Source organism: Notolabrus celidotus, chromosome 20, assembly GCF_009762535.1.
Source record: "Notolabrus celidotus isolate fNotCel1 chromosome 20, fNotCel1.pri, whole genome shotgun sequence".
Classification (NCBI taxonomy): domain Eukaryota; kingdom Metazoa; phylum Chordata; class Actinopteri; order Labriformes; family Labridae; genus Notolabrus; species Notolabrus celidotus.
The window spans coordinates 21745391-21759302 of record NC_048291.1 but is presented as its reverse complement, the minus strand read 5'-3'; the positions used below and the strand labels follow the sequence as shown (position 1 = coordinate 21759302).

Here is a 13912-nt window from a genome sequence, read left to right as displayed (position 1 = left end):
CCTCGCCCACTTGCACGAGTGCTGCTGATTAGTGACCATGTGATCGTGACTGATTCAAAACCGATCCTCAGCACATCGTTTGTGTTTTGCACTACGTCAACTCATGTCTCACTCAGCAGTAAGAAAACCCCAAAACATTATCATAGTGAAAGTTAGAAATACAAACAAACATGAAATGTACGCGCAGGAGGCGGGCAGAACGGCAGAACGGGATTTGATTAGTTTCATAATTTGGCTCCTGATGGCAGGGATTAGTTGGCGTTTTCCCAGGTTTACTCTGGCTTTTAAGAACACATTATGTATTGATTGCCATCGGGACATAAAGATCATTTTAACCAATATACTACCAACCCCAGCTTTAATGTGAAGGAAGCTTGTCATTGGTGCATGGGATGCTAATTTGATCTAGTTTTGGGTCATATATAAAGCAATTTTTTCTTTAGAATAATTTGATCCTGTATTTGAATATATCGTAGTTGTCAACATGAGTTTGAATCAATTTAAGGGTAGTTATACAAGTTATGTAAGGTCCTATTGGGAAAACGAGATGACGCATATGTTCACTTCGTATCAGTGGTACAGAATCCTTCCAGATCCATGATTATTTCATTTTATTTTTTATTAACCTTTATTTTACCAGGAATAGTCCCGTTGAGATACAAAGTCTCTTTCACAAGGGAGTCCTGGCCATGGCAGCAGCATTAAAGTTTCACATTGACAACAAAACAAAACATAAAGTAACAAGTAACTATTGCATCAATTTATAAATTAGCATGGTTAAGCTCTAAAACATGTGCACAAGCTAATCAGATGATCCTTTATCTTAGTTTTAAAATCCTCCAATTGAATTAAACAATCCAGTTTTAGGTGACCTTGAAGCTCAGACCAGGATGAAGGAGCAAAACATTAAAAGCACTTTTACCAAAAACAGAGCTAGTCCGAGGAATGACAAAAATAAATCGTCCATGGGACCAAAGATTACAGCCACCGACAACTTTAGGAGTCAATAAAGAGCATAAATAATTTGGTTATACCATCAGAAGTGATAGTGGCAGTAGTATTGGCTGGCATTATGGATTTTTACAACCAGTGCATCTCTAGTTAAAGGTAAAATAAACTCCTCCAGGCTGCAGTGAGTGTAAGTGTGTGCAATAGAATAAAAAAAAAACCTAAAACTTGCACCATGAGTATTTTGTGACATTGCTCCAGTCTTGCAAGCAAAATATAACATTAATAATGATTAAATTGCTATGTCTAAATGTTTAGTTCAGAAAATGTTCAAATTACATGACAACCTCAGTCACCTTTATTAAATGTGTTGAACCATCTGGCATGAAACTTCTCTAAAACGATATTCTAATGAGCCGTATTCAAAGGTAAGTTAATGATACAAGATGCCCCTGGAGTTATTTCCTCTCCAAGCATCAGCAAATCAATTATGCTGAGAGTAATTTAAGGAGGATTACAGCAGAGAGATCATTCCTCCACCTGGAGAACCATGTGTTCACAATTTGAGTAAAACCCCACAGCTTCCCTCGTTTTCTGAATGACTCTGACCTCTTTAGAGTTGGATCCAAGTGGGAAATAATATCTAGCATTTAAACATAACACATGGAAGTATAAACGCTGATTTCTAACACACAGTCTTTGTCACATTTACGTTATTACTCCCACTAAGATCCTTCCATCAGGGGTAATCTGTTCAGTCCTGTGAGGATTTCTTGAACAAAGAAAGTCATTTATACCTCAAATTCAGACAGACATGTCACGTGACAGCAGCAGGTCCCCCCCCCCCTGCATTCAGACCATCAGCTGTTGCAGCTCTTGCACCTCCAGTTTCCACATCCGCCTGTGAAGCGCGGCAAGCTCTGAGAGATCTGCCATCTTCACGGCACGGATGACTGGCTCTGGGGAGGCGGCGAGGATGACACCCATCACCATGACATATTTGCCTGGAAAAGGAAGCAGATGTGAAGAAGTCATAACATTTTCCCTATTTTACTGTTGGTTAAAGATTTAACATACAGCTGCTGGCTTGAGAAAATAAGTCATTTGAAGATGCGTCCTTATTCTGTCCTTCAATGACAGCTATGTTTGTTTTGTTGTTCTCATAACTGTGCAGATTTACAATCAACTAATGACATCATCTTACACACTCCAAACTATATGACAACTACTGAGGCCTGGTCCTAGCCTAGTCTGTGGTTGTTACAGCCCTTGGCAAATGATGAGATGTAGAGTTCGACAGGTGCAATATATTTATTTATCTCCAGCACGCACCGTGAAACTAAAAGCAAACAAACAAACAGAACATTTTACGCCATTACGTTTCTCGTTTAAAAATAGATTTACTTTGATTTAAAAACAGACATACTTTGCTTCGCCTACCAAGGGTGCAAAACATTTAAGCTTGGGGAACCGTCTCAACCACGGATCACTACGAAGCCTCCCCGACTGCACACATGCCACTCGCACAGATCCCTGCTGCTGCTCTACCCGATCACAGCTGCTGCTCCGCTGCTGATCAGCTGTGATCAGCTGTGATCCTCCGATCAGCTTATTGCGCGGAGATGCCGCCATGCATTTAAACTCTCTGAGCAGTTCCGGGGTACCCGCTTCCAACCCGGAACATTTAACATTTAATTTTAACTTCATTTAATTGCCGTTTCTGGCCACTTACAGTGGTAAAGGTAAACATTTGGCCGCACCATAAACCGCTTTAAGCCGTCTGTATTATCTCAATGGGTGTTACCGGTCAATCTACGTTCCAACCCTCATCTATGGTCACGAGCTGTGGGTAGTGACTGAAAGAACAAGATCGCAAATACAAGTGGCCAAAATGAGCTTTATCCGCAGGGTGTCTGGGCTCAGCCTTAGAGATAGAATCAGGAGCTCAGACATCCGGGAGAGGCTCAAAGTAGATCTCCCTTGGGAGGTGTTTTGGGCATGTCCGTCTGGGAGGAGGCCACAGGGAAGACCCAGGACACGCTGGTGAGATTATATCTCTCAGCTGGCCTGGGAATGCCTCGGTGTCCTCCCAGAAGAGCTGGTGGAAGTGGACTGGGAAGGAGTGTCTGAGCTTCCCTGGTGAGACTGCTGCCCCCGCAACCTGGACCCGGATAAGCGGAGGAAGATGGATGGATGGATTGGTCTTAAAGGTACAGTGTGTAGAAAGGGGAATATATAATAGTATTGCTTGACCCCCGAAAAATAAGCACCTGTGATGCATGATAAATATGATCCTTCCTTTATCAAGTAATCTGTTTAAAAATGTGCATGGTGTATAGTTTGTTAATTCTGTGCCACTGTAGAAATGTGGGCGGAACTCCATGGAAGGGGTCCCTCTCCTTATGTTCATATAAAAGGCTCATTCTAAGTTAACAAATATTAAATCATTTGAAATAAGGTGATTACACTCATTGAATCATATTCATGAATATCATATTACAATTCTGTATGTTCTGATAATACACTGCTAAATTCTACACACTGTACCTTTAACCATAGACTAGGTCTCAACAAACTATTTATTCCTGGTAGAGATGTGACGTTCGTGAACAAGTCGGTCTTTTGAACGGCTCTTTTAAGTGAATGATGAGAACCGATTTGCAGTTGCGAGCCATTCATTTGGTAGCCGTTTTTATATGCAGATTGCCCACGCTGCCTTCACGTGTCACCTGCATGCCCCATGAGTCTTTTGTTCACACTTATTGTCACACTTTGTTATTGTTTACATTGTTTTTATATGGATTTGAGTCAAGGAGCTGAGCTCCTGTTTGTAAAGTAGCTCAGGTGTAGAAACACCAGGTGGGGTAGTACAAGTCTGCATTCACATGTTTATAATGTCCTAATTATTATTCCAGTTGTATTTACATACATATATATTTATTCTTATTTATTATTGTTATATTTTTTCTGTATTGTTAAAATGTTCTTGTGTGGAAAATGTTACAGTAAAGTTGTTTTAACTTCTTCTTTAGCAGACTAGACTAGAAACTGGACTAGACTATAGACTTTAAAATCCTGCTGATGGTTTATAAAGCACTGAATGGTTTAGGCCCAAAATACATTGCTGATCTGCTACTACTTTATGAACCACCTCGACGTCTGAGGTCATCAGGTACTGGTCTGCTTTCAGTCCTTAGAGTCAGAACAAAACATGGTGGAGCAGCATTCAGTCATTATGCACCACATACCTGGAATACACTCCCTGAAAGCTGCAGGTCTGCTCCAACTCTCACCTCTTTTAAATCAAAGATGAAGACTTTTTTATTTGCCACTGCATTCCTGTTTTAGCTCATTTTAACTCACTTTAAATTAAAACTTTAATGTAATTTTTAATATATTTCTAATTTTCCTTTCTCTTCTGTTTTATTATATTTGTCATTTTAATTATGCTCTTTTATGCCTGTCTGAATGTCTCCAATGCTTTTAATGTTTTAATGTAAAGCAAATTGAGTTGCCCTCGTGTATGACATGCGCTATACAAATAAAGCTGCCTTGCCTTTCATTTTGCATGGAAGTTATCTGAAGCCTGTGTAGTTTTTATAGTGCCACAAAGTTTTTTGGGTGAGGGAAAATTCAAAATAGTGATCTCACTGTCGAAGCATGGGGATATGGCACCATCTTATGGAATGTTTACAATGTCAAATGAAATCATAATCAGTATTTCAGAATAATTCTCTCCAAAAGAGTATATATATTGGTGGGCTGTGTACATTTGAATTATTCTGATCCAAATCGTATCTTATAACTGAAACCAGTGATTGTTTCCTTGATAAAAACGTGTTACCCCTGACTTCTAAAAAATAAATAAATATAACAATGAGCCAAAGAGCCAGTTTTCTGAACGGCTCTTTGAAAGGAACGGCTCCTCAAGATCCGATTCCCTTCAAAGAGCCATAAATCCCATCTCTAATTCCTGGTTGAATAAAACTTGTATAAAACAAATAAAACACGGTATGTTATTTCTACCTTGGCACAAGCATGGTTTCCCCCGGGGGATGTTGTTGACGCCTTGGACAGCAAAGGTTCCCGTCTCGTCCATCAGCAGCACCGTGTTTCTGTCCAGCTGGACCTCCAGCACCGTCCCCTGCATCCACACCAGTGACACAGGCAAAGAGCGACCCTTCCCCAGCTTGATAACACATCCATCCCCGCTGTCTGCTGCGCCACGGTTCTCCGCCGTTCTCAGTTGACCGGACAGCACTTTAACGGGCGACGGACGTTTCTTGTCAATGTTAGTTCGGTTCATTATTAGCTTTTGTTGGTGAACCAAGCCTGGAAAAGTTTGCATTACACGCGAATCCCGCCAAACACCTAACAGGAAGTTATGCCGGAAGTCGTAAGAGGATTTTTTTCCTCTAAATTTCAACTTCCGGTCTGGACTTTTTCACAATAAAAGTATAAACTCTCGCTTCAGTTTTATATGGAAGCCCGTTTCCGCCAGTTTAAGAAAAAAATGAAAAAAAAAAAAAAAAAAAAAAAAAAAAAAAGAATAAATCAAAAAAGTAAAAAAAAAAAAAAAAGTAAAAAAAAACTAATAATGAGATACTAAGTCATAATTATGAGATACTAATTCATAATTATGAGATAGGTCTAAATGGGCTTCAATGTGTGTTGTGCCGCAACTACAGTTCGAAGGGGCAGAGACAAAGCTTTGCAGACCTTAATGCCTTCATAGACTTTCAGTTGCAAACATTTGGCAAGCAACACAGCTACAGTTGGATGCATCAAATATGTTGGATGGCTAGAATAATTACAGACAGAGAAAGTGTGTGTCAATTGATGCGACTGATCGATGGGTGCGGGGTAGAACTGTGTGCGCACAACAGTTTGAGACAGCATGTCTATGTCAGTCGTGGGCCAAACTATGTGTGGCATATACGTAGATGGCTATGACAAATTAAAGCCCTATTGAATATGCATCAGTGGTTGCATTGATGGTTTCTCAAGAAAAATGATCTGGCTAGAAGTATTGCAGGTTATTTTATTGATACTGTAACTGAAAACAATGGATGCCCTCAAAAAGGTTATTTCACGATTTGTTAATCCACATCTAAAGTAGTCTTCAATGATGATATCCCTTAAGGTCTGCAAAGCTTTGTCTCAGCCCCTTCAAACTATAGCTGCTGCAACACACATGGAAGCCCATTTAGGCCAATCTCATAGTTATGAATTAGTATCTCATTATTATGACTTGACTTTTTTTTTTATTAATACTTTTTCCTAAAACTTTTTTTTTTTTTTTTTAAACTGGTGGTAACGGGCTTCAATAGTTTTCCGCATGCTAATGTTACTGAAAGAGCATTACTCTATGAAGTTTTTATGATATCGATTTTTGGATATCAATTTAACCGTCTCCACAATTGTAAACACAACTGTCAGTTTGTCCTTTGGGTTTTTATTCAACAGCAGCATTTGATGAAATTAGTCTAATAAAATAGCAGTGACCAAAGCTGAAATCTGGGGTTACTCGATCATATAAATCAAATATTACATGGTATTGGATTTAAAAAAAACCCACATCATCTAGCAAGAGAAAGAGTTTTTGTAGTGCTTTATGTGTTTTGAAAAATTGGGTAATTGTGTTTTTATCTGCATTGTTTGCAATCACAATGGTGGTCAGCTAAGATGTAGTGATGCCTGATGTACCGTATACTGGTTGGAGGTATGTTATTGCCTTGATGTATCTAACTGTAAAAAGAATTACTGGTAAAATAAAATGTACAATCAATTATTATAAGTGAATTGTTATTTTCAGAATTTGCTTTCGAACAGTCAGTCCGGTTGTAAATCAAAAGGCTGATATTGTATTTCTCATACTGCCTTGAAATAATACACAACATCAAATACTTCTATTCATGACATTTAAGTAAAACATTTAATAAAGTGATTTAAAATGTATGATCTCTAATGAAGATGGGTGAAAAACACTGCTTAAATACTTGCCTGATTTTTTCCCTTTTCTTTAAAAAAAAAGTCTTCACAAGAACTGTTACTTGAGACATCTGTCAGTAAGGACATGGATTCTTTAACAATGTTCTGGAGTGGCCAAAACCAGAACATATCCTCATCCCATAACTGTATCAGAATTACAAAACAGCTTGTTTCTTAAAGCTCTTCTTCAGCTGGACAAAACTAAACTTTTGTTCAACACTCAAAAAAAACTGAAGACAAAATCTGAGAGGAAACAAAACACAATGCTCCACATACATTTCATTAAATAAGTTTTATTTCTTTAAGAATAACTGAAGAAAAGTGTTAGCAATTTCTGTACAATTGTTTCATCATTTTCCCTTGGATTTGCAGAAAACCTTGAATGCTCAACAGGGCTGAGAAATGTTATGCTGCAACATAGTGCACCTTGAACCTAAAAACAATATGATTAGTCCATAGGCATCCATAGGTTCCTTTCAATATATTCCAAGAAGTTCCTTAAGCCTCACCGTTCGCTCCAGTTTCATTTTTCAATGGCTCATCCTTGCGATCCCAGTTCATCGACAAAAAAAGAGGCACATTAGAAATACTGCCATTTTCCAAGGACTGTGTCTTTGATTGCATCGACAAACTGTGCAGGCACCCAGTAGACCCAATATTGAGACGCTTCTGTTGGACCCAGCTGAAAAGCCTACAAAAGCAGAAAACATGATTAAATTAAGTGATCTTCGAACATAACCGTAACTGGGAAAGAAAAGATATAAGAATTAAACACTGCTCAGCTGTAATAATATGGATGAAAGTTCAGATTTATCCATATTTGTAACTTCAAATTGATCGCAAATAAAATAACTGACAGACAGAAAATGTATCAATAAAATATCCCCAACAATCAGTGAATAAATCACAGCCTACTACATAACTTCAAGGGCTATTCTGTAAAGCACAATTTATGTTTCTTTTATATTCACCACACTGCTGCTGACTATTGCATCTGCACCTTGCATCTGTTTTTCTGATTCATAAAGCCAAATAAATCAAAGTGGATCGATTCACTTGTATCAGTGACTTACCCATCACACACCGTGGACTCCTCAGTAAAGCAGGAACATGCTTTGAGCCAGTTACTAGAATCACATTTTATTCTTTAGCCAAAAACACAACCACAAAGCCAGTGTGTCTCTGAGTCACTGCTGAAGACGGCCTGCTACTACAGACGAGCCAGACCACAGCTGCTACAGCTACTACCATCCGTCTCACCACCATCATGTCTCTCTCTCTTATTCTCCTCTATCTCTCTTTCCAACCCCATCACACTCAATAGATGTCTGTCTAACATGAGTCTGGTTCTGCTCGAGGTTTCTGCCTGTTAAAGGAAGTTTGTCCTTGCTAAATGCCGCAATGTGCTCTGCTCAAGGTGGATTAAGACGAGATCAGACTGAGTCCTGTCTGTAAAATGTGGCTGGATCTTATCCTGTCTTGATGTTGGCCCTTTATTAATAATAGCACATACAGTAAAGTACTAGACCTGCTCTGTTTGTAAAGCATCTTGGGGTAACATTTGTTGTGATTTGGCGCTGAATGAATAAAGTTTGATTGATTTGGAAATACACTAAATCAGAGCAATACGTCCTCAACGTGAGTCCATAGTGACCTCTGTGTTCTCTATGAGGGAGGTGATATTAACCATTGATAACAAGGAAGTGGGTTAACCAGGGAACTCCCTAAAATTCTCATCATACAGCTGCAATTATTTCAGGCTTTGTGATCTACTCTTTGTGGGAAAGTCCCCAGCATTATTGTTTCACTTTAACTTCTCTGGTTTTCTTTTCTTTGCATAATGTAAAATGGAGAGGATGCATATCTATAATATGCTGTTGGTGATTGCATTTCTAGGAGAACCATCTGTACAAAATCATGTTAAAAAGAAGCGACTCAGCTGAGAGAAACATCAACTGAGCTGTAATACATTATCCTGAACTTTGTATTCATTGAATCAATGCGGCTCCGACACATCGCTTTGTTCCTCGAAAAACAGAACTTGATCTCTACAAGACAACTTGATTCAATTAAGTTACTCGTTCTGGGACTTCTGTTTTCTACTGACAAAGAAGAACAGAAGTGCCTTTAGACAGAAAGGTTAATGCAGAGAAAGCAGTGACATTTCCCGCTCCACTGCAGAGCCAAAAACAGCAAAAGATGGCCCCATCAATCTGATGCACACAGACTGCAGTGACTGCAGCTCGGCAAAAAAAACATCTTCACTTTTACAGATGAAGTCATGAACACAAAGGAGGGCTGAAGTAAATAAACCCAACCAACAAACAACCACAGTCATACCCTGATGGCAGCGGCTTCCTTGTGGTGCTCATCAGTATCAACTGATTCCATTCACACACTGATGGCACAGAACTGGTGGCAGGTCGGGTTCAGTGTCTTGCCCAAGGACACTTCGGCATGTGAACAGCAGCATCTAGGATCTAACTCCTGACCTTCTGATTGAGACTAAGTCTACCACTTAGCCACAGTTGTCCCGCATAAACACGCAGACTGAAGCCTGATTTATACTTCTGGGTCACCGGAGGCTCATGTAGCTCCCGTACCTACGCAGAGGACTTCACACGCAGCTGACGAGCACTTCCTCCAAAATGTAACTACGCATAGAATCGATGCGGACCTCAAGCACTGTGATTTCGACTTCCGGGATTCCCGGTCATCGGTGGTATATTTCATCTCCCCCTCTCTATTTCTCCCTGTAATCATGTCTGTATGATAAACAGCAGCATGTATCAGCTGTAGATTAACACAACACGCTCTGATTTGCTGTGAAAAGTAAACAGGGATCGTAGCGGCGAACAGACTTTCAGAGAGACCACACTGCCCTCAAGCATTTTGCAAATAATTGCTGTGTATCAGGGACACATTGACGCACAAGTATGTGGTGCTCATGTCTGCGTCAGTCCCTGCTGCATAGGGGCGACGCATAAGTATAAATCAGCCTTTAGTCTAATGGTTAAGTTGGGCACCCATGTAGCGGCCGGTCTAGGTTCAAATCCAGCCTGTGGCCTCTTTCCCACATGTAATTCTCCCATTCTCTCCTGATTTCCTGCTCTATCCACTGTCCTCTCCTCTATAAAATAAAGGTGTAAAAGCCAAAAAATATATAACTTTAAATTTAAAAAATGTAAAACAAGAATGTAGTTTGTCATGCAAGAAGCAGCAAAAGCAGTTACCATCATGTGATAGTCGTCATTGTCTTCAATGGGTTCAGACACTACGTTTTTAATGGAGCCCATCGGGACTTTCTCCGTCCTCTCTGCAGAGATGAAAACATAAAAAACATGAACACTCCATCCTCACTGAGATTGTGTTGCAGCCAATGTGGTAAAAGGAAACCAGCTGTAACCTCACCCTTTGTTCCGATCCACAACTGATCCTGCTCCAGTTTGAATGTGAGTCTAACTTTTCCTCCGGACTTGTTAAACATCCCGGATAGAGGCACTGTTGGTAATCGCTCCTGTTGGTGCCAGAAACACACTTTAGTCGGGTATTTAAAGAACACAGCCAATGTGAATTTGTGGGAACACTGTTGGACCGCTGAGGCAGTCGCACTGATCTACCTTTATCCTGTCTCACCTTTGTTCCTTTGATGGATGTCATTATGTCATCTGGTTTACCTTTGTCCAAAACTTTCCTGTGTTGCTGAAATAACAGAGTAGTTTTAAAATCACAAAACTTCTTAAAATATCACTTTGACTAATGACAGAAATCCTTGGATCAATTTACCTTTTGCCTGCATAAAGGCTCCTTCTTGTTTTCTTCAGCTTTGACTTCCTGCTGAATGACCTCTTTGGGTGTATTCACAGCTAATACATCATTTATTGTCGATCCTACCACCATTATTTTTGCCCCATTTGTGACCTTTATTTCCCGTAGCGTCTTGTCCTCTGGAAGCAATCCTTTGTACATCACTTTCTGCATTGCAGGTGGAAGACCTGTGAAGAAAGAAGAGATGGTGTTACATTTCTAACTCTTGGAGGATCCCTTACATTATCAGTTCATTTTAAAGTGGACCTGTGTGTTTTCTCTTACCAGTGAGTGAATGGATGCTCTCTTTTAGTTTGGCTCCGGTGTCATCGATAGGAATTTTCAGATCATACTTTTTCTTGTTCCAGATGATCTTCACGTCCACCATCTCCCGCTGCTCGTTTGCATCGTCCCCATTGCTAATACTAGATTCCTGAGTTGTGGCGTTTTCTGCATCTGAGTGGGACGTAGCTTCTGTGTCAACCTTTTCAGCACCTTCACATAGTGGTTCAGCTTCTGTTGGCTTTGCCTCGGTTTCCATTATGACTTCTTCACATCCTGAGGGAGGATGAAAACATTGACTTTGAGTAAATGTTGAGTTCATTGAAAAGATATCCCACATTTTCCAAACTAGACCCAAGTACTCAGAAACACATCTGACATGTTATTGTTTTACTCGCAGGCATGCAGTTGTGTCCTCCCTCAAATATCAGTGTTAGAAAGCCCAGAGTATGTGCGGCACACACAAGATTTGTTTCCTCTATGTTTTTGTTGTTGTTATTGAACTTTGTATAATACAACTAGGTAACGGTTTGGTTCAGTGTAACACTAGCTCTGCCAAAATATTATTTTGTCATTATGTTTTATAATACCTAATATAATAACTATGCATTTTTTGACAATTCTTCCTTATAAAAAGTGTCTCCTGCAATCTTATTTTGTATACAGAAACCTCCTAACCTGAATGAATAAATAAATAAACCTTTATTTATATAGCCCTAAATCACAACAAACATTATCTCAAGACACTTTTACAAACATAGAAGGTCTAGCCCATACTCAGTGTTAAATTATTAACAAAGACCCAACATCGAGACAGAATAAGTCTCAGTCTTATCTGATCTTAATCCAGTATTTAGCTGGTTACCCCGGCGAGGAAAATCATACTTTTAACAGGCAGAAACCTTGAGTAAAGCCAGACTCATGTTAGACAGCCATCGGTCTGCCTTGATCGAGTTGGGGTTGGAAAGAGGGATAGAGGAAAATAATAGTAGTAGTAGTTGCTGTTGCAAAACCCAATATGTCATTTAAATAGTGAAAATAGTGAATTTAACAACACACTCAATGTTTACGGTCCTTGGCAGCTTCTTAATTTGGACAAAATAATCTCAGCTTGTGGTTTCACCTCTCAAAGAGATTTTCTTTTCTGTTTAAAAAATAAATCATGGTATTCAATTAATTTTCATAAAAAATGTAACCATTTAAAAACATATTGAGTGTCTTGATTTTATTACATATGTTAAATAAAAAGGTAGATTCTAAGTTCTTTATTTGCTATTCCTATGGCTGTCTTTCAACGTTTAAAGTGCATGATCATTGTTGAATAAGCACTGCTAACACTCTTCACAGGGTGTGAAGAAAAATGGAGACATGACGTTTAGTCAATAATTCAAAGAGAGCTATAAAAAAACACGGTTTCGCTTTTCTTTAACTCAATCCATCGTTCTCTCTCGTGGTCTTTCTCGCTCTTTCCGTCGATGCTTTATTTATATATATATATTTATATATATTTTTAGCTAAACAGAGATTCGGTAATGTTTAGTTGGTTAACTGGATAAATCAGGCACAACCACTGGGCATAAACACGATGCAATTGAGACTAAATATGTACCTTCAGGAACATGGATCCTGTAAATGAATACGGTTGGCCTTACTGGTTACGAACTGGTGAGGTTAACGTAACATGCTGTCAGTTAGCTTTCACAACACAAACACATTTAGTTATCTCATTAGAAGAGGAAATAAACCAATCGTAACCAAACACTACTAATTCCTCCAAATTCTTATTCAAACCTTCTGGAAATGTAGCTTAATTTGAGTAATGTTAGCAAACGTTTACGTTAGCTGCTACAACACTGGACAACCTGCAGCAAAATAACATTATAGAAATACCTAACTTTACGCAATATTGTATTAAAAGCGTAATCCGTTAACTTCACAGTCTGTGGGACGTGTTTGTTGATTAACAGCGTTTATGCTCCATTAAAAATAATAAGACAAAATGCTGTATTTTCTCAATACCCACCATCCTGGGTCGCCATGATGATTGTGTACAATCTGTTGTAGGCTGTAGCAAAGAGATAACAGAGAGCAGGATGAGATCTGATATTCAGGAAGCAGAGGTCGACAATGTCGACAGACGTGTTTAGCTAAGAAAACACGCGTGACAGCACAACCATCAAACACACAAATAATGATACTTTTAGACATGGTAATAACGACTGGAGCTATACTTACCGTCACAGCATTAGGACATTAACACTTTCAGGTAGCCGTTGAGGAGTGAGACAATGACACGGCGCATGCGCAATGGAATAAAATGGTTGGCAAAAAAAAGATAAAGTCAGTATAAACTAAAATATGGGGTCAACATTATGTATACAAAAGCTCAAGCGCAAAAATATACATTTTCTATTGATTTAGTAAAAAACGGAAAATGTGAGTACAACCACATAATGGAGTTTTGGCCAACCCGGAAGTACGTGGTACTGAACTATCTTGCATTGTAACGTTGCTTTGTTGTTGTGGCAGCAACGGTAGACACGAGAGGTGGCATTTTCCTCAATGGCGATTGGTTGACTTTCTTCTTCGTTCTTCTTTTTGTGTGACGTTCAGGAGTACAATAAACGCATTATCGCCAACTACAAGTTTCCACAAAACATCTCCAACCATGACTAATTGAAATTTTACACACATTCACCTCCCTGAAGCCCAAACTCACTAAGCCCCCTCAATATAAGTCAAGGCCTAAAGTCTGTAATATAGCCAACAAAAACGAGTATATCAGTTGAATAACATTTGGAAACAATGCAATGGTACAGCCTGGAACAACACGTAGACCTACAGACTACATTTGTGTTTACATCAGCAGATGTATTGGCAGTAG

At 39.2% G+C, this 13912-nt stretch overlaps 2 protein-coding genes across 2 annotated transcripts; both read right to left on the bottom strand.

Annotated features, from left to right (window-relative positions):
* Positions 1-1283: 1283 nt before the first annotated feature.
* Positions 1284-5379, bottom strand: rmi2 (RecQ mediated genome instability 2). The gene is made up of 2 exons (XM_034712193.1): positions 4975-5379; positions 1284-1952 (listed from the first exon to the last, which is right to left on the bottom strand). Exons 1-2 carry the CDS (start codon positions 5294-5296, stop codon positions 1801-1803), a joined length of 474 nt encoding a protein of 157 aa, XP_034568084.1. The 5' UTR covers positions 5297-5379; the 3' UTR covers positions 1284-1800.
* A 1833-nt stretch (positions 5380-7212) lies between these two features.
* ubfd1 (ubiquitin family domain containing 1) lies at positions 7213-13352 on the bottom strand. Its single transcript, XM_034712141.1, has 8 exons — positions 13264-13352; positions 13052-13093; positions 11032-11304; positions 10726-10934; positions 10576-10641; positions 10351-10456; positions 10173-10255; positions 7213-7630 (listed from the first exon to the last, which is right to left on the bottom strand). The coding sequence occupies exons 2-8, from the start codon at positions 13065-13067 to the stop codon at positions 7520-7522; spliced, it is 864 nt and encodes a 287-aa protein (XP_034568032.1). The 5' UTR covers positions 13068-13093; positions 13264-13352; the 3' UTR covers positions 7213-7519.
* Between the last annotated feature and the right edge of the window lie 560 nt (positions 13353-13912).